The sequence below is a fragment of the Barbatula barbatula genome, assembly GCF_947034865.1.
Source record: "Barbatula barbatula genome assembly, chromosome: 8".
NCBI classification, from domain to species: Eukaryota; Metazoa; Chordata; class Actinopteri; order Cypriniformes; family Nemacheilidae; genus Barbatula; species Barbatula barbatula.
Window position 1 is genome coordinate 9680679 of NC_136771.1, and position 18977 is coordinate 9699655.

General features: G+C 37.9%; 2 protein-coding genes across 4 annotated transcripts; both read right to left on the reverse strand.

Moving 5' to 3' along the window:
- Positions 1-4360: 4360 nt before the first annotated feature.
- On the reverse strand, positions 4361-13447 carry htra3a (HtrA serine peptidase 3a). 3 transcript variants are annotated; one of them, XM_079461637.1, is made up of 10 exons: positions 12651-13447; positions 11546-11645; positions 11099-11321; positions 9903-10097; positions 9734-9766; positions 9535-9649; positions 8546-8605; positions 5922-5979; positions 5729-5824; positions 5015-5573 (listed from the first exon to the last, which is right to left on the reverse strand). In XM_079461637.1, exons 1-10 carry the CDS (start codon positions 13102-13104, stop codon positions 5405-5407), a joined length of 1503 nt encoding a protein of 500 aa, XP_079317763.1. In that variant the 5' UTR covers positions 13105-13447; the 3' UTR covers positions 5015-5404. The 3 variants fall into 3 exon arrangements, with proteins under 3 accessions (XP_079317764.1, XP_079317763.1, XP_079317765.1); XM_079461639.1 differs by having other exon boundaries at positions 5714-5824; positions 12651-13386; XM_079461638.1 differs by lacking the exon at positions 8546-8605 and having other exon boundaries at positions 4361-5573; positions 12651-13408.
- A 498-nt stretch (positions 13448-13945) lies between these two features.
- Positions 13946-18189, reverse strand: rab33bb (RAB33B, member RAS oncogene family b). The gene is made up of 2 exons (XM_079463482.1): positions 17789-18189; positions 13946-15488 (listed from the first exon to the last, which is right to left on the reverse strand). Exons 1-2 carry the CDS (start codon positions 17999-18001, stop codon positions 15024-15026), a joined length of 678 nt encoding a protein of 225 aa, XP_079319608.1. The 5' UTR covers positions 18002-18189; the 3' UTR covers positions 13946-15023.
- Positions 18190-18977: the final 788 nt, after the last annotated feature.

Consider the following 18977-nt stretch of genomic DNA (forward strand, 5'->3'; position numbering starts at 1 on the left):
TGCAGTCATTATCAAGTGTTATTAATGCAGGTGGTGTTTAGCATTTTTATAGTAAATATAAAAATGATTGACACTGTCGGCAGTTTTCAAGCTTGATCATAATTTTCCAGAGAACTGTAAAAATCAGAGATTCAAATAAAACATTTGTTTACGTCTTCGCATTATGACCTCAGATGGCTTTGATGAATCTCACATGCTTGTGTTCAGAGATGACATTCACTGACATCAGAGGATGACATCATCCCATCAGTGTATCTGTGTGTGTGTGTGTGTGTGTGCGCGCGTGTGAAACATAATAGCAATAATACAATTAAATATTTGTTATGAGCTTAAACATTTTGTGTTATCTAATAATCCTCTTTTTTCATGAACCAGATGTGATAACAAGAGTATTAGCACAGTGTGTGCAGGACACAGATTATCTGGACTGGCACAGTAACAGCAGAGCAGATGAATAGTGGAACATTGGAGTGCTCGATTGCTTTTGCCCACATGTGTTCTCTAGAGGTATGAAACCCCATCTCTCTTTTCTCATAGCTGCTGGCCTGTAAAAAGAAGTCCACACTGGGGAGTCTGGGTGGGCCCCTGTGAATCATGCCCAATGTGAAATGGTTTGTTACTGTAAGTAGTGCCCAGTCATGCAAAAAAGAAGAGAGGACAAAAAGTGAAGAATTCTGTTTTAAAGGGGGCATTTAAACACGGCTAAAACGAAGATTATTGTGCTATGATTGGCCAGCTCACTAGTGCGTAGTGATTGGTCGAATATTGCATGGAAATGTAACGCCTCTTACCATATTCAGAACTTCGGATTCCAAAACTACTGAAAGGTGATAAAGTGGCATCGATCCTTCCTTATCAATTCGAGTCCGAATCTGATCCTGAAAATGAAGATCAAGCTGATCTTTGCCAGCTTGACTCGAGCAGGATGTAAAGGATTGGTTAAGAGTAATTGACTTTAAACAATCAAGCATACACATCATAAAGAGTTTGTGTGAGATAGAAACAAGCTTGCATTACAGCAGGCAATGGTAACATAATAAATACAGCGAGTGCTTCGGCCCTTCTTGATCAACCAGTGTTACGCCATGTCTCATCGCGACTCAACCAAAGACAATAAACCCCATTATAAACACGACATTTGTTGCCTCTAGTTGGAACAGAATTAATGATTATCAGGACTTATGTTTTCTTTACGTTGCGTGCGTGTCTGCATTTGCAGGTCACACAAAGAGGCAACAACATCAAACTCGCGTTAGTCCGTAACAAAGTCTTTTACAATGAAAATATACTTACAGGCGGCGAATCTGAAGCATCAGACAGTCCTTGCAGTTTGAACTGTTGGAATTGCCCCACTTTTTAGCCAAAGCTTCCGTGCATAGCCGGTCTTGATCTCTCCCAGATTTGTGAAGCAATCTTTGGTGAAATGCTCTGCACAAACCTGAACATTTACATTTATGCATTTGGCAGACCCTTTTATCCAAAGCGACTTCCATTGCATTGTCCTAGAATGTGCAATCCCCTGGATCGAACCCATGACCTTGGCGTTGCTAAAGTCACTCTAACCACTGAGTCATTGGAAAGCTGGATTGTACTTCTCTGGAACAGTGTTGAAAATAAAATGAAACCATTCGTTTTTTGTTATATCGTCCTTTGGGAGGGCAAACAAAGAGGATTTCTTTTCACAACGAAACACACATTGTCTCCGCAAAATGGCTGCATCGGCAACGGTACAATGAGATTTACAAGACCACCCATCTTACTTGCGTTTAGATTAGGGCGGTTTTAGTAAAATCATGTTACGAACTGACGTAGATTCGCCGGGGTGTGGTAACACAAGGCGTTTCAGACAGGTCTGGGTGAGCATTCGCTTCTAGATAAAATACATCTTATGTTCCAATTTCACGTGTCTAATACATAGACATACGCAATTTATAACACACCAAAGACAAAGAAAAACACGTATTTCCAATCATCTTCACTTTCAGCTTCATGAATCAACTTCCTGTGTTGCAATGTTTGTGCTTTTGCTTATATGCAAATACAACTCAATAAAAGTTTGTCTTTTTACAATTTCTATTATAATTTATGTTGGCAGTTTGTGTCTTGCACTAGTATTTGAGTGCACTTGAACGATTAGTACTGCCTTAAGCCAGTGCCCTAATGCTGTGGTTCTCAAACTGGGGCCCCAAGATGGATCCAAGGGGACCACAGACTTTATGGCATTTAGTGAAAGATATTTATCTTAAATTGTATACAATCAAACATCAACCAAAATAATTGATGTTCCATCATTGTATACCTGGATATGTTTTTGGTTTAATTAAAATTCTAAGTTTAATATTATAAGTCTTTATTTTGGGGGGCGCAAAACGATGCACCCTACACACAGGGGCCCTACAACGAAAACGTTTGAGAACCACTGGCCTAATGAGTTCCCTCAGGAGCTAGATACAGTCATAGTTTTACACTACGATGCATTCATTGTAAAGTCAAGAACTAAAAAAGGTACTTTATGTAGCATAATACAGAAAACAACTATAAAGCAGACAAACATCTACAAAAGGATAAAGTCTTAGAATATCTATCAAAAATCAGTGCCACGTCTCTCATAAATATGGCACGACGGATGCTTAAACCAACAGCATCATCTAGTGGGAGCACAGCGTACTACCAGCAAAACATTACATTGTTTTTAGATGTCATTTATCACTGCCTCAAATTATTCTTAATAGCGATTTAGTGAATGTCTGGGTCTTTGTAGCAACATGTCGATTATTTTTTATATTTGGTTACTTGAGTAGATCAGTCACATGCAGCACAAACGCTTTTGTAGTTGAAATGAAGAGATTGAAGTGAAAAACGTTGCTAAATTCTGTTAATAACTTAGTTATAAATAATAAAACAACAGTAACATTGAGCTCATTCAACACTCCCAGCATGCATTGCAGTTAATCTGTTTATCTGAATTAGTTTGATGATCGTCACCATTGTTGAGGTTTGTATGATGAGTGTTGATGTCAGGAAAACTTTCGGTTTAATTTGGCACAGTATTGGCCTCAAATCAGTCATTAACTAAATATTATTTATCATCTTTATTTACAAATTGACACCCAGATTGTGTGTGAGTATTCAGCCTTGCCCTCCCTTTTGAAGACCTACAGCGGCTGAAACAGGACTAAGATGTTGGCATGTTTTTGTTTTTATGCCAAATTGAGACAACATATTTACAAAACGCACTCTGTAGAGTAGTTTGTCCATTTAGGGCCACTGTAGAAACAAGTAGAAATAGCTCTAAGGTTATAAAAACACAATGTTTCGTTATGTAAGCTCTTTGTAGACCTCTGAAGACACAGTTATGTATATTATATTGCATTTCTCTTAAAAGATCCTCCAAAAATATTGCACACAGCACCTTTAAATTATTCAATGTGTGTGTGTAGACTAACACTCTGATGCTGTGACAGATTTCTCACACATACACACAATTTTATGTTATATAAATCTAGAAAGGTACTGAATCAAGTGTGCGTGCAAAAAAATGTGTCTGCTTTCCTATTTTTGTCACGCCTGCAGTCAAAGCGTGCACACGGGTTGAGAAGTGACCTCCTTCCAGAGTTTGTGTTCTTGTGTAAGTGTGTGTTTGTGAGATGTGCGTGTTTACACAGTCTAGCATCACATTTCACAACCATGCCAATCACACCTAACGTATATGTCTTCAGGCTAGCAATGGAGCCAATGAAGGATTTGCTTGTTATTTTGGATTGTGTCTGGATTAAATCACCTACCCTGACTGCTTGAGACCACCTTAAAAGGAAAGAGATTGTTGGTTCAGGACATCTTATCCAGAAACATTCTTCAAATTATATTTAAAGTAACTATAAACTGTGAATTATTAGAAGCAGGGTATGTTCTGGATAGCAGTTAGCTGTTTAAGAACATTGTCTGTGTGGCTTTGGATTGATGAAAGGAAATAGTTTTAGGAAACATCTTTACCCTTTTCATTTCAGCCCCACGTCAGAGTTATAAGAACAACAGTTATATCCCAATTGCTATCTGTGACAGGCTAAAAACTGCTGCCACAGTATAGTAGCTATAACCCAAAGCCCAAAATGTTTGCTGATATACAGACTATCAACCTTAATAGTGACCGTAAAGAAGGTCTTCATTTCAAAAGCTCTAAAGGTCTTACTGACCGATATTTTAATACATTTCCACAAGTATGTAAAAAATAGAGTCTCAATTAAATATGTGCAGTGTCTCAAAAACCACAGCAGTTTACTTCCTGTTTGCACCATAAGAAGAGGATGACTGTATAAGAAATAAGTTGACACGATTGGAGATGTTTTTCTCTGTTTTTCATGGGGAAATTACATGTTTATTATTTGATCATGGTGATGTCCTACTATCAAATTTTATATATTTATTTTTATACAGGCGTGGAGAACCTGGAAAAGTCTGATTTATTTTTATAGCGCTTTAGTATTGTATCAAAGCAGCTGTACCTAAAAAAAAAGCAAAAACAAAAGAAAAACACGTTAGAATAAATAGACATAACCTTAAAAAGTAGTTACACTGGAAAAGCTTTTTTTGCGAGACCCAGGCAAAAAGTCTCATGATATATCCAGAACGTGATGTATTATTGGAAACACTTAGTTTCGGAAACACTACTGTTCGGAAGCGGTATTCAAGATAGTGTTGGTTTAGTGAGCGTTAAGGGCACGTCACTGCACAATTCTCTGAGGGATCTGAATGCAGAGACTTAGTGAGAAAAGAAATCATGGAGGTGTGCAGTTTTCTCACACATAACAACTGGTCTACAGACATTACCTCATTACTTTCATTGCTGCTCTCCAGATCTGGAATGTTTAACCATCCTCTCCATACTGGTAAAAGAGGAAAGTAACCTAAAAATGCTCACGTTTATGTGTAGTTCTTTTTCTTCAAGTGTCCTTGTCATGTAATGGTCATGAGAAAAGGAAAGCCCAGATAATCAGAGGACCCTCAAAATCTTTTTCCAATTGATTGATGTATTGGTAGCATATAAAAAGTGATTTAGATGATGATATTAAAATAAAAAAAAGAGGTTAAATGCATCTTCACAACATCACACAATACAACTGATTGAGGTCAATATTTTTAACTATGTTATGCAAGAATGTGTTAGTCTCTGGCCTTTTTACTTAGTTCAAGTGAGGCCTGACACAGAAGCACTGTGATAAATGTGATCAATAAAGTAACATTACAACAATTAGATTGCAACAACAAAAAGCTCAGAAGTTCCAGTAGGCAATAGTTGTTTTTCTACGAAGTCCAAAGGTGATATGTAAATCTGCTCACTTTAGACTTCACATTACTCTTTCCTCTGTATTCTCTTCATCAGTCAACTAACATATTTCTGTCATCGTCACTGCATAAATATTTGGGGTTCAATGTTGAACAGCAGATCGTCATTTCCACGCCGAACTTCCAGAAGGAGGGGCGTATCCCCTTGAATGGCCTCCAGTAATTCACCAGTGTTGACCAATGGTTGCCCATTTAACTTCACTATTATGTCACCAGTTTCGATCCCACCTCTGTGAAAGCCAACCAGTAAGAGGAAAATGTGTTTAAGTTTGGATGGATCCATGTGAATTTGGCTGATGTTGCAAAAAGAACCTCAGAAAAACTTCAAGAAGATTCCAAAGGGGAAAGAAATAACTATTATAAGGCATACTTATATTAGACATACTTCTGAGCTGGGGAATCTGGGACAACTTCATGTACGAGTAGTCCAGTGCCAATATCTGGAAAGTCTGGATTTTGCCATTTTAACCCATGAACTAGGCTGAGGAAAAGAACATAAATATTGTCATTAAATCAGTATTATAGAACTTTCAGGTTTTACAAGACAATTGAAGTGTAATGAATAAAACGAAACTTACTTCTCTGTTAAAGTGACCATTTTGATTCCAATAAACCTTTTTTTAGAACTTTGCATATCTGTAAAATAAATTATTAGATGTGTTTGTACAAATCCAGCTCATAAACATAAAATTATGGGTTTTGCAATGCAGGGATGGACTAACAATGGACAAATAAAAAAGTGTGATCATAGAGAGAGAGAATGTTGGGGTGAAAATCATAGTTATGTCATGACAACTATCGGAGAGTTTGGCATGGTAGTGTACATGACACATAAATGTACTTGGTCTTGGCAGAACAGATCTGCTACGCCTGCTGCTGCGGCGGAGCAAGTCCGGAGACTTGCTACTGCCAATACATTCACAACATGCTGCTGTGTGCATTAGGAATATGTGTGCATATAACATATGAATAAACCCCCATCAAAGCAGGAGACACAGATTGAACAATGTAAGCCAGAGAACAGAACAGATCTATTGCCAAGACATGTGTACTGCTGCTGCCACGAAGGACAAGTGAACCGCATGTTTTACTATCTATGTGTGCCTGGGCTTTCATGCCGATCGGCTTAACACTAATGGACTATGACTATGTTTCCCAAGGGAGCGTGTAGTATTTCAAAATCAGTTTTACAAAATACATAACTGTGTAGTTTTCACTAATATGTGCAACACTACGTTTTACTTCGAAATTACATGTAATATCTAGTTATATATTCAAGTCAAGTCAGATTTATTATTATAGCGCTTTAGTATTGTATCAAAGCAGCTGTACCCAAAAAAGCAAAAGCAAAAGAAAAACATGTTAGAATAAATAGACATAACCTTAAAAAGTAGTTACACTGGAAAAGCTTTTCGCAACATCTTGTTAGACCCAGGCAAAAAGTCTCATGATATATCCAGAACTTGATGTATTGTTGGATACACTTAGCCCTGAATACTGTTCGGAAGCGGTATTCAAGATAGTGTGTAGAAATTCTGACAGAAATCATTATTCTGATGTGGCCATAGAAAGCTATTTTTAAAGATGTCTTACCACATTCAACTAAGATTAGGTCTTGTATGACTGAAGTAGCTGCCCAGAGGAATTGCATATATACGGCCTCTGAATGCAGAGACTTAGTGAGAAAAGAAATCATGGAGGTGTGCAGTTTTCTCAGAAATAACACTCATTACTTTCACTTGCTGCTCTCCAGATCTGGAATGTTTAACCATCCTCTCCATACTGGTAAAAGAGGAAAGTAACCTAAAAATGCTCAAGTTTATGTGTAGTTCTTTTCCTTCATGTAATGGTCATGAGAAAAGGAAAGCCCAGGATAATCAGAGGACCCTCAAAATCTTTTCCCAATTGATTGATGTATTGGTAGCATATAAAAAGTGATTTAATTTAGCTACTGCCAATACATCCACAGCATGCTGCTGTGTGCATATAAGGAAGGATGCTGCCCCCAAATAACATATGAACAAACCCCCATAGCTTACATGATCACCTTGAAGCAGATCTATACAAGTGGAGCTGGGGAAGGAGGAGGGTTTCTGAAACACGCTGCACTGCCACTAAAATAAATAGCCAATATTTGAATGTAGATGCAGCAAGCTCATTGGCTGCTGATACGGAGGGAACCAACAGCTTCACCGTGTAGTAAATTATTATGTCAACTTGATTTAGACTTTAGGACGGCTCCATCTAGAATTTCATGCCAAACTTACTCTGTCATTCAGATAGTACACGTGTTACCCCCATTATTCCCCATGTCAAGTCCCACGCTGTAAAACTTTGCTGTAGTTTTGCAGCAGGTTTGCCAGTAACTTTAATTACTACTTAATACTACTTTCCAATTAGAACTGTTTTCAATTACTTTAATCAAAGTTAAAACACTTTGACTTTTGAGATTCAAAATGAGCAAGAAGGGACTGGCATTAGCACAGCTAAAATTGACTTTCTTCCTAAGCATTTTTGTCTTGTTTTCTAGTAAAAATAACTTCTTAAATTACGATACATAGACATAAAAGTGACCTAAGAAATGTAGTCATGTTTTATGAAAGAAAAATATATAAACTAGGTAAGTTTATGCTTAAAACTAAAATGTAAATTAAATCTACAGTAAGTTAATGGCAAACCTGCTGTAAAATTACAGCAAGATTTTACATTGCAGGGTCCTGAATGGAAGCTTGCAAGTTTATCACACATTCTACATCATGTGGCCAGCAAGATGAGTGACAGTGAGTAAAGTAAAAAACCTGCTACAGTAACAACTGCCAGCAAAATGAACACGCCGAAGACGGCAGCTTATTTTGCGGCCTATAGAATGTATGTAATTTGAAGGGTTTTGCTTTACCCTTTACTTGAACTTCTGTTAGGATAGATAAATCAGTTACATATCAAATATCAAGGCTGGCACACACTCACAAGATAATCGGGCAAGATTTAGTATAGTAACAAATATCTTGATGGTTGTACAGTCTTATCAGACTTTCCTGTGATGTGAGGTGCGTTATGAATGATTCAATCTGCTCAGAAGCACGTAGGGGAACCAAAAAAATGGAATCTGTATTTAATTTGTGGTGGTCAAACTCTCACGTTTAAAAAATCTGATAAGACTTTAAAATATCTTGTAATGTGTGCCAGGCTTTAGGTGCTTCACCTGGGGCAGTCTTTGCAGGATCAGACTGCTTGTTGTGTGTCCCGACTACCCTGTGATTAACTGTAATCAAAGTAAATGACATCAAGGACTTAATGCAGAATTGTCTCATACAAATACAACTGGGGTACATGATACCATGTTTAGTAGCAAGGTCATTTTGCTTCAGCTATCAAAACATTGTGCTTATTTTAGTACCTCTAGACCAGGTTCCTTAAAGAACGGTATATATTACTCACACTAAATTTATAAATGACTCACCCTCTCTGACATTTGTTAGAGAAAACAAATAATATTTTAAGGTTACTCAATGACCGATACATCATATTTGAATGTAAACTTTGAAGTACGCATTTCATTATGACACAGTCACAAGACACGCAAGTACCAATACGAATCAAAGTTATTGACGTGCAGCCATATTGGATTAACTTCAAACATCATGCCGAACGATAAATAAGCTTGAAATATTAATTGTTTTCTCTCACAGACATATACGTAATTTCATTTTAAAAGACTTTAATGAACCATCTGGGGTCATTTGGATCACTTTTAGGATGGTGGGTGGATGCACTTTTTGGCACTTCCAGGATTTGAATGCGGGCACCATTCAAAAACATTGTAACGCTAGGAAGAGCCATAATATAATTTAATATAACACTGATGGGTTTGACTAAAGAAAGCAAGTTGCATGAGGCAGAGTAAACGATTAGTTAAATTTCATACAGTATTTTGGTGAACTATTCATTTTACACAGATTAATGTATACGGTTGCGTGAAAAGACGGTTGAAATCTCTCAGGGTAACTAATATTTGCCTAAACCCTTACACACAGAAAAGACAAATCACAAAAGTGATCTTTTTCTCATTAAATCTTTACCTTGCTTAAACCTTCAATAACTCTCTTCAGTATTCTCTTTGGGTGATCTTTGCCAGTTTATATAATGACTTGTAGTACTGCGCTGGTACATACCTCCTAACATGATGCTTACCTTTCTGCAGTTTAAGATTAGATTCATCAAGGAATTTAGTGATTCGATCTGATGGAATGGCAAAAGAGATCCCTGCAGTCACCTTTAGTGTGTTTATCCCGATCACTTCACCATCCTACCATGACAGAAATATTTATGTTTGTAAAAGTAACAATATAATGTCCTGATAGGGAATGTAACAAAATGTATACACACTCACCAGATTAACAAGTGGGCCTCCTGAATTGCCATACTTCCAATTGAGAATGAAAGAGACAAAACTGAATTTAATCAAGCACAATGGATCAAATGTTGTAATGTACCCTCTTTAAAGAGCCATCACATTATGCATTGAAGTAATGTTAAAAACAAAACGTCTTAAGTCTCACATTGATAATAGTATCAGTCTGAATGTAGTCCATGTCGGAGTCACGGATGCCCAGCTCTTTTCCGTCTCTCTGTGTTGTGCTGATGATGCCAGTCGTGACTGTGTTCTGAAGAGCAAAAGGACTGCCGATGGCAACCACAAACTCTCCAGGTCTCAGATCAGATGAGAGACCCAGTGATAATACTGGCAATGTTTGCTGAGGAAGACATAAAAAACAAACGTCTTCTCATGTATCAAGATATGTGGTGTCTACATCTAAATTCTCATGTGGCCATCAACATCATGGACATATTGGGCAAACTTTTCCTTTTATGTGCACTGTTTTCACAATGACCGCTACACTTATTATATTTTGGTGTCATTTATATAAAGACCTAATCTATTGTTAACCAAGCCTTGGTTGCTGATGGATAGATGACATCAGCTGCTATAAATAGACCCAAAATATCTTAAAGCACTCAAGACTCTGTGACGCGGGAACATTCTCAAACATTTGTCCCCAAAGGAATCCCTTCTCGCAAACACTAACAGAGTAAACTCTTTTTCTAAACCCCAAAAATCCAACACACAAGGGCTAAAAATGGCCAGAACAGACAATTGCACTAAACAGTTGATGCATCTCCATAACCAGATCCACGTGTAGGAAATATAAAACTTCTTACAACCCATCACCTGGGGAATTCCACACACAAATGTAGGTCACTATGTGCAGCAGGCTACCACACTGACATAACCAAGTGTGTCTAGACAAAGTAAATAGTGAGATATAAACAATCTTTCTCTGGACATATAAACATGGGATTTAATAGTCAAAAGCATTGCCATTTTTGGATTAATGTACCACATGGGCTTTGCTGAGTGCAGTACATTCAGGACGTTAGTGGCAGACTTTTACCAACTAACCAATGCATGTTCGGAAACTACAACAACATTGAAAAAACACAAGAAAACATACTAGAATACTACAATTAAGGGAACTGTTCAGCCATTTAAAACAAGTTCTGAAAATAATGTGGTGATAATGTGTCATCTTGGGCTGTCAACCTTAAAACTCTTGCCATTGTTTTTCAAAAATGTGTTCTGTTTTCCAATGTGTGGTCGTTCTTTAAGGACAAATGTGTCCGGGTTCTTAACACATGTTTTCACCTACACGTGGACAAACTGATGTCTTGATGGAGACATTAAAATGATTCTCACCTTTGGGTTAATTTTGATGGTGGCGATGTCAGATTTCTTATCAATGTCTCTGATGGATGCCTCATATGTCTGGCCATCGTGTAACTGCACTCGTAGTTGCTGTCGGCCTGTTACTGTGGCACTACTGGTAACCACGTGTGCATTGGTCACAATCAGACCAGATTGCGTCATTATGAATCCAGAGCCGCTTGACAACGGGACATTATGTCCAAACAGTGGATGACTGGACACAAACATATGACATATTACATGCTAGCGAGAAAATGCTATTGATCTCTAAAAAGAATTTTTGCTGGACAGAATGACTTAAAAAGCCCTGGCTCGCATGGCAGCAGCTATATGTTGTCTTGTTCTCTCATTTATGTTCCACAGATGAATGCACAGTAAGTCACTTTGGAAAAACGTGTCTGCCAAATGCATTGTTCATTTAAATAAAATTGTATTTACTCGAGGAAATGCTCAATGTGGACCACAGCAGGTGCAATCTTCTCCACCACATCAGCAATGAAGTTAAACTTGTACCGTGGGCTGTTCTGATGTGCACGACCTATTCAAGCCAAACAAAAAAATACTCACATTACATTTCCTTTTACATAACCGTACATTCTACAGACACTATAAACAGTGTTGCGTGTTTTTTATTTTTGATCAAATGGTTTGAAAGGGTTGAATTTATTTGGTGCTTATGTTTTCTAACTCAGAGTGGAATAGCTGCGGGCTAAGAATGCTGTTGTGTCTACATATCACTAAACATCCAAAAGCAACCCTGAAAACTTTACAACGTCATTCAGGGTTTAAAAAATAGACTGTAAGGGACGCCCATCTAATATGGAATACTGAAAATGCAATTGGAGACTGTGTGAAACATTCCCAGAAGTCTAAATCAGGCAAAAGTTAATATCACAGAGGAAATTAAATCTGGTGGAGAACAATCAGATGATTGACTGAACTAAATGTCCATAAATTAATGTGTGTGTCTGTGTGTCTATCATTGTGGGGACAAAAAAGATCTGTTTCATTGTGAGGATCAACCTGTAGTTCTCATGGTGTTAGTTCATTCTTAATGCTTATTTGATAATGTAAAGTGCTATAGTTTGAGTTGGGGGTCGGTTTTGGGGTGTTGAGGGTTATAGGATTGAAGAGTTGATACTGTACAGATTATATTAAATAATTATGTCTATGTAAAGTCACCATGATTTATAGAAACCTCAAGTGTATATGTGTAGGAGGGCACAGTTATTCAGTATTATTAAACCTACGTAAATAACACAATTTTGAGAAATGTCTTAGTAGTTTTGTGTCCATACAAGAGAAGTTAATGGGGTTAGTGTTGTTCGGCTACCACCATGCTTCTTTTGTTTTCTGCAGAACAAAGTAGAATGTTTGAATTACAGGAGGTTGATCTACCCATTTAAGTGCCAAAAATGTATGGTGTACCACTATCCCAATACAGGTTTTCAGTTACCATGGCAAATATCTGTAGGCTATATTATAACAGAGATTAATGTAAATAAAATAAAAAACTACGTAGCTGACTTGATGAATTACTGACCTGACCGAGATGGCGCACATGCACCCTTGTGCCTTTCGGATATTATGGAGAGCCCTTGTTGTTGCGCTTTACGCGCGGCGGCTCTCAGCTTGCACACGTTGTCGTAAGTTTTTCCGTCGCCGCCGCACACTCTATGGCCTGTCTTACACCGGCAGACACCCTTGGAAAATCGCTTACCGGCTGGATATTTACATTCAAGCCCGTCGCCACACGGAGGGTGATCCTTCCCACCGCACGGTGCTCCCTCGCTCAGACTGCACACAAGACAACAATTGCAGTGATCGGGCACGTACCCGCTCGAGCAGATCGGGCTCGGACACTTACTCACATCACACCTGGATGGGCATTTCATTTTCTGCTCGGCTACTGAGAGTTCATGCGCAAAGAGCAAGGTTGCTGCGAACAGTATCAACTGCATTCCGTCTGGCATGTTGTACAAAACTGCGCAGTTCATGTGTTTCTGTTCCGTGAGTTTAAGTATCTGCGATGTTTATTTGTTGCCCATAAAGTCTTGAACAGTCCAAAACAAACCTGTAAATAATCCTCTTGCACTGCGCGTCGCTATCGAAAAAGCATCACATAGCTGATAACGGTAAACATTGAGAGAAAGCGATGTATTTAAAGTTATTGTCTTATTTCATTCTCATCTTTAAGCAATGTCATTTTTAAACCCAGCGCTTTTTAAAAGCCCTGAAGCTTCTTCCTCTCGCCCCTGACTGACACATGAGCGCGCGCCACACTCCCCCCACACACCCCCTGCTTTCTGTGCGCACACACACGTGATGATGTAGAGAACGGGCACAGGGCAGGAGGCATCAGTCATTATCCAAAAATACAGCAAAATTCGAAATTCGTTACATTGACGTGAGATATTACTCAATATATTACTAAGATGTCATCAGCTAAATTGAAATATCAACTACATGTCATATGAGAGTCAGGAAATCCTATTTTTCCGCATTAACAGCTATCAAACAAATTGCCTGTGTCCTGTACTTGTCTATGGGTTCGAAACAAATTTGCATGTTTTAGGATATGTCAAAACATATATATTTATACCCTACCTTTAATGGTGAGGACAAACAGAGCCGATCCGAGACATCTGGGGGGCCCTCAGCAAACATTTGTGGGGGCCCTTGTCATGGATAAATTTAGATAAACATAACTGTGAGGAATAAAATGGTAATAATTCTTTACCTAAAGTAACGCGTGGTTCTGGAACCATCTCGCTGTTAACAGTTAACACGCGATGCTGTGTGTTTTACTAACCAAATGAGTGATCAACAAAAACAAAACATGATATATATGGTTTACTCAAGAAAGCTAAGCAAACACATCAATAATTCTCTACATGTGATGACACAAAAATGACATATTATCATGGGCACACATACAGTGGATTGCAGTGGAGTGCATTATAGCTGACACCCACATGAACACTGTACAGCTGGTTTTGTGGTAAGTCATTCCCTTTAAACGCTATTGAAGTCAGAAACGTGTATATTCATATGTAGCCTATGTAACTTTAGAGACGGTCCCTTAAATTAGGCTTTCGAACAAATCAACTTTATGCCAGTGGATAACTACTGAATTTGTCAATCTGTCCTTGCATAATTTTGCAAAACTAAATAAGACTTTGAAAAAGTAAAAAAACACATGCCTTCTTGTTCTTTTGCTTCGCTACGGACAGACTCTTTTATAGCCATGGCATATGTAAACATCATCACTCGCGGCGCATGTCATCACCTGCCGCGCACTACACGATGTCCGAGACCTATTATGTCAAAGTAATTAAATAAATGAAGTATTAATATCAAGTATTAATCCGCAAGTCATAAAAATAGCGTCTTGTTTACATTATAGTGTTTTTGATTCGGTACTCAAGGGGGCCCCCTGGTGGTGCAGAGTCTGTGTAGGCTATGGGAAGGTGAGGATCGGCTCTAAGGACTAGAACAGGGATTTTAGGCGGTCCTCAAAAACTCACAAATCAGGCACATTATGTTTAACTTTCAACCAAACTATTGGCGTTGCTTAATTTAGGTAACAGGATGAAAACAAATGCGAGTCTTAACTAAACAGTGAAACAAACAATGTGTATGTTAGGGGTTATGTTTATGGGGGTAGAAAAGTCATTGTTAGACCAGAAGATGACCGTTACAATACAACAAACGAGTTTTTTGTGCTTTTTTGTCACAAGCACATTAACATTTGACTTTTACATTTTTTAATTTCATCCAAAGCGACTTACAAGTGGCATATAAACATTTTGTCAGAACGCTAAGCAGTACCATGATGAATATTATCTACAGCTGCCCCCTTGCGTCAGACAGCGCAAGTTGTCAAAAATAGAATCAGCACATTTTGTATAACTAGTTAGTAAAAGCAGGCCCACTTCTTCCTTACATCTCTCTCTGTTTTGTTTCCTTTTGAGATTTTGACACTTTCTGCCACTGCTCTGTTGGACAGCATCACACAATCGTTCTGTCCCCTCTGGTTCTTCGACTTCTGCGCCAAAGTCACAAAGATGTTGTCCACCTGGTCCCCTTTGGCTGAAGTGAGGTAAAATGACATCCTGTGGACTTCAGCCAAGTGACGAGCCTGCTCGATTAAAACTGAAGTAGTCCCTGAAGGCAGGTCGGCCTTATTGCAAACAAGAGCACGGGGTACATCCTGACCAAGGGACTGTTGACGGCACTCATCCATCCAAAGCGGTAGATTACAGAAACTAGAAGGGTTAGTGACATCAAAGACGAAGACGACGCCGTGCACATTGCGATAGTAGTGCTGCACCATGCTTTTGCGGAAACGCTCCTGACCTGCCGTGTCCCACAGTTGCAACTGAAGATAGAAGAGAGAGAGAGTTACAATTGAGTTATATATCTACATTGGCCAGAAGTGTATTTCAAGGTAATTGACCTTACAAAACAAATAAAATGTGGGCAAATGTGAATAATGCATAGGTGCCCTGCTTTTACCATGAATAACACCTACATTCCTGTCAAAATAATCTCTACCATTGACTACTGATTATTACTGAAATCCAAATATCGTTGGACTAACAAATGTCATTCAAAAATGTAGTTGCATTTAGTATTATAAATATGATCACAAAGCACAATAACGTTTGCATTGCTGAACACGTTTAGAAGATTCATGATATAGGCCTGAAGTACAAAAACATAATTTCACACATGTCACAAATGTTGACATTTTCTAATTGTGCATGTTCTTCTTGGTAATACACTAGATTGAAAATGTTTGATAGTCTATCTTGCAAGAGATTATATTGCAGAATATTGCATGAAAATAATCACATGTTGTAGTTGAGAATAATGAACAGACGTTGGGATGGAATGGAGAAGCATTTTATTTGAATCATGAAACAAATCATGCAATGTAATATTATTTCATTTACATTACACCTTTAAAAATATTTTTTTCATTGGGGAATTTGGTTTTTTTCCTCCGCATCATTCTAGCTTTTCTTTCATCTCAGTTAGGGATTTCTGCACAATTATTAAGCAAAAGATTAGCATAGCAAAACGATTGCTTGACAAGCAAAATTCCACCAACTGAACCGATTCAAAATGTTAACTAATATCTTTAAGATTTAAAAAAATACTCGCCATAGATACCCACTAGTTTACTTTTATTTGTAATACTTGTACACAAAATGTATACATCCAGTTGATTCTGTAGGCAACAACAGTGTTCAGTGCTTTCCAAATTGTGGTCTGTTGCCTCCTGGTGGGCCATAGCGGTATTGCATGATGGATCGTACTGTTAGTTGAGGCTAAATCAGAATTGTATAATCCTCAATAAAAACATAGTTATGAATTTATCTGCAAAAAAAATCCTGAACTCCTCTAGGGCGCTTTGGTGATATTAGATTGTATTTGTTATACATTACGCTCCATACTATCTACAAATATAACCCATTTATTGTCATTTTACCTTAACCAGAATATGATTAGCATATTTTGTGGTATGTAAAGAAATATTGTAGTATACTACAGTTTTTACTGCATTGAATTAATATATCATAGTATTATGTGTGAACTAAACAATATAATTAGGAATGCTAATATGTACATTGCTCCTATGTACATTGTGGCAATAACCGATAATTCTTTAACATTAGTTAAAGTGGGGTTTATTGTCATTTCAACAACAGTGCAGTACACAGTGAAACGAAACAACGTTCCCCAAGGACCAAGGTGCTATACATACTTAAAACATAAACATACATAAAGTGAACATGTGCGGATCTGTGCAATTTAGTGCAAATTAAAAACATGACACAAATAAATCACAGTACACAGTGTTCAATCCGATTAGAAGCCTAAATATTAACATTTTCTGAGACTGAAACAAATGCCAAAACTTAAAAACATTGACTGCAGAAAACAAGGTAACAGTTCTCTTTTTTCCCTGAAAATCATACCAAGCCTTGAACCTAGATTCTTTAACTTTGAAACTGAATAACAAATTTAAGATTCTTCCAGTGCAAAACAGAATAGTGTTCTCAATAGCCACAAGTCTAACAGGTCTCAACACAGAAAACACTATATGCTTTTGTTCCTATAATTGACACATTCATAAATATCTATACTGTACCAACATCAACAAAATTTAGCTAATAACAGTAAGTGAATGATCATGACAGAAAGGCTATACTGAAGAAGCCTACTGGATTTTAACGGCTGTTGTTTGAAGGTTGTGGTTAAGAGCTTCTGTAAAGTCCAATTCCTCATTTAGCCTAATCTCATGGCTGCTTTTGTTAACAATAAATAATAAATACAAGCTGATCAAAAATGTCAGGATTTCACGTCTCAAAGAATACATCCAGTGCAGATTTATGCATAGAAGCTAATAAGCAGAAATAAGACGCAGCTTATCAAATAAATAAGTTCCTAAAGGTTCTTTGTATTTTTCAAGTGTTTATTACTCTCTGCTGGTTCCCATCAGACAGACACTACCAGTACATACATACAGCACATACCATTAACGTTTCTATTATAAACCATTTGAATTCCCACTATATCCACCAGAATGTCTGTACGTAGAGCTTTTCAGGATTGTAACTAAACCAACTTCAAACCCAAGATTAAAAGCAAACAGCGCCTTAGTTTTCTTACTCTTACTGTCTCGCCCTCTATCTCAAGAAGCTTCTCACGAAAGTCGAGCCCGATCGTCGCTTCAGTTCTGCTGGGAAACTGTCCGGTGCAGAAGCGGTGGGTCAGACAGGTCTTCCCGACACCCGCGTCTCCGATCACGATGATCTTACAGGTGCGACTGCAGCTCGCGGGGTGACCCTGAGATGAGCTCGAGCTCTCCAGGGACGAGTCCATCGGACGCGAACAACATAGAACAAACACGAAACTGTACAGACAGAGTGGTTCAATCAAACCAGTGGTCTGCTCCTCACATGTCCATGAGTTGATCACAAACTTCCGCTAAAATAGGAGAGAAACTTCCAGAGTTCATGTCAGCCTGGCCTTCCCAACCTCACAAGATGCCATTAAACATCTATTTATGATCAATGAAATCTACGTTTTGCATTATGTTGGAGACATTAAACGGTTCGTTTTAGGCATTTATACAATTTAAGCAATCTTGAAAATGAGGAAGTTGACTAACTTTCGCTTTGACTAACAGCCCACGGTTATTTCATATCCTAATAACCCTGATATGCAGATATTTTCCAATTCAAGAGAGCAAGGCCACTCTTAAAGGTCCAGTGGGTCATTTTTGGGATGATCTATTTATAGAATTGCAATATAATATACAGTTAGGTCCATAAATGGCTGTGAATGTGTTTTTCTTTATCATGGAGAGGATAATGTCATCATCCACCACTTCTATCTCATATGGACGCCAGGATTGTTTTGTTACCTTAATGTTCCTGGCATCTTTCTGATGGATTTGTTGTGTTCTTGAAATCTAACTATGGTCTGTTTCACTTGCACGGAGATCTCACTGAACCCCACGATGGGTTCACACCAACAGCTTCCAAAGGCAAACCCTTGAATCAACTCCAGACCTTTAACATGCTAATGTTCATTTATGAAGAAATGATTTAAGGAAAAGCCCATACCTGTGAATAAAACAGCTTTTCATTCAACTGTCCAATTGTATTTGTGAATACACTCTAAATAAAGCTGAGAGTGTGCACTTTAAGACAGTATCCATTATAAAACTGTAACTCGAATACATTTTGATACACAGCTAAGATAACAAAAAAATGCTTCTGTCCAAATATTTATGGACTTAACTGTACACCTACACTGAAAGAAATCTGTTGGATTAACATGAACAAATAATTTA

Coding starts and splice junctions, on each gene's coding strand:
- htra3a (XM_079461637.1), bottom strand. CDS start 13,104: ATGAACTGCGCAGTTTTGTACAACATGCCAGACGGAATGCAGTTGATA. Junction 11,646..12,650: donor ATGTGCGCCATCTCGGTCAG/GTCAGTAATTCA, acceptor TGGCTTGAATAG/GTCGTGCACATCAGAACAGC. Junction 5,574..5,728: donor CCAGATTCCCCAGCTCAGAA/GTATGTCTAATA, acceptor TGGCTTTCACAG/AGGTGGGATCGAAACTGGTG.
- rab33bb (XM_079463482.1), bottom strand. CDS start 18,001: ATGGACTCGTCCCTGGAGAGCTCGAGCTCATCTCAGGGTCACCCCGCG. Junction 15,489..17,788: donor TAGAGGGCGAGACAGTAAGA/GTAAGAAAACTA, acceptor TTCTATCTTCAG/TTGCAACTGTGGGACACGGC.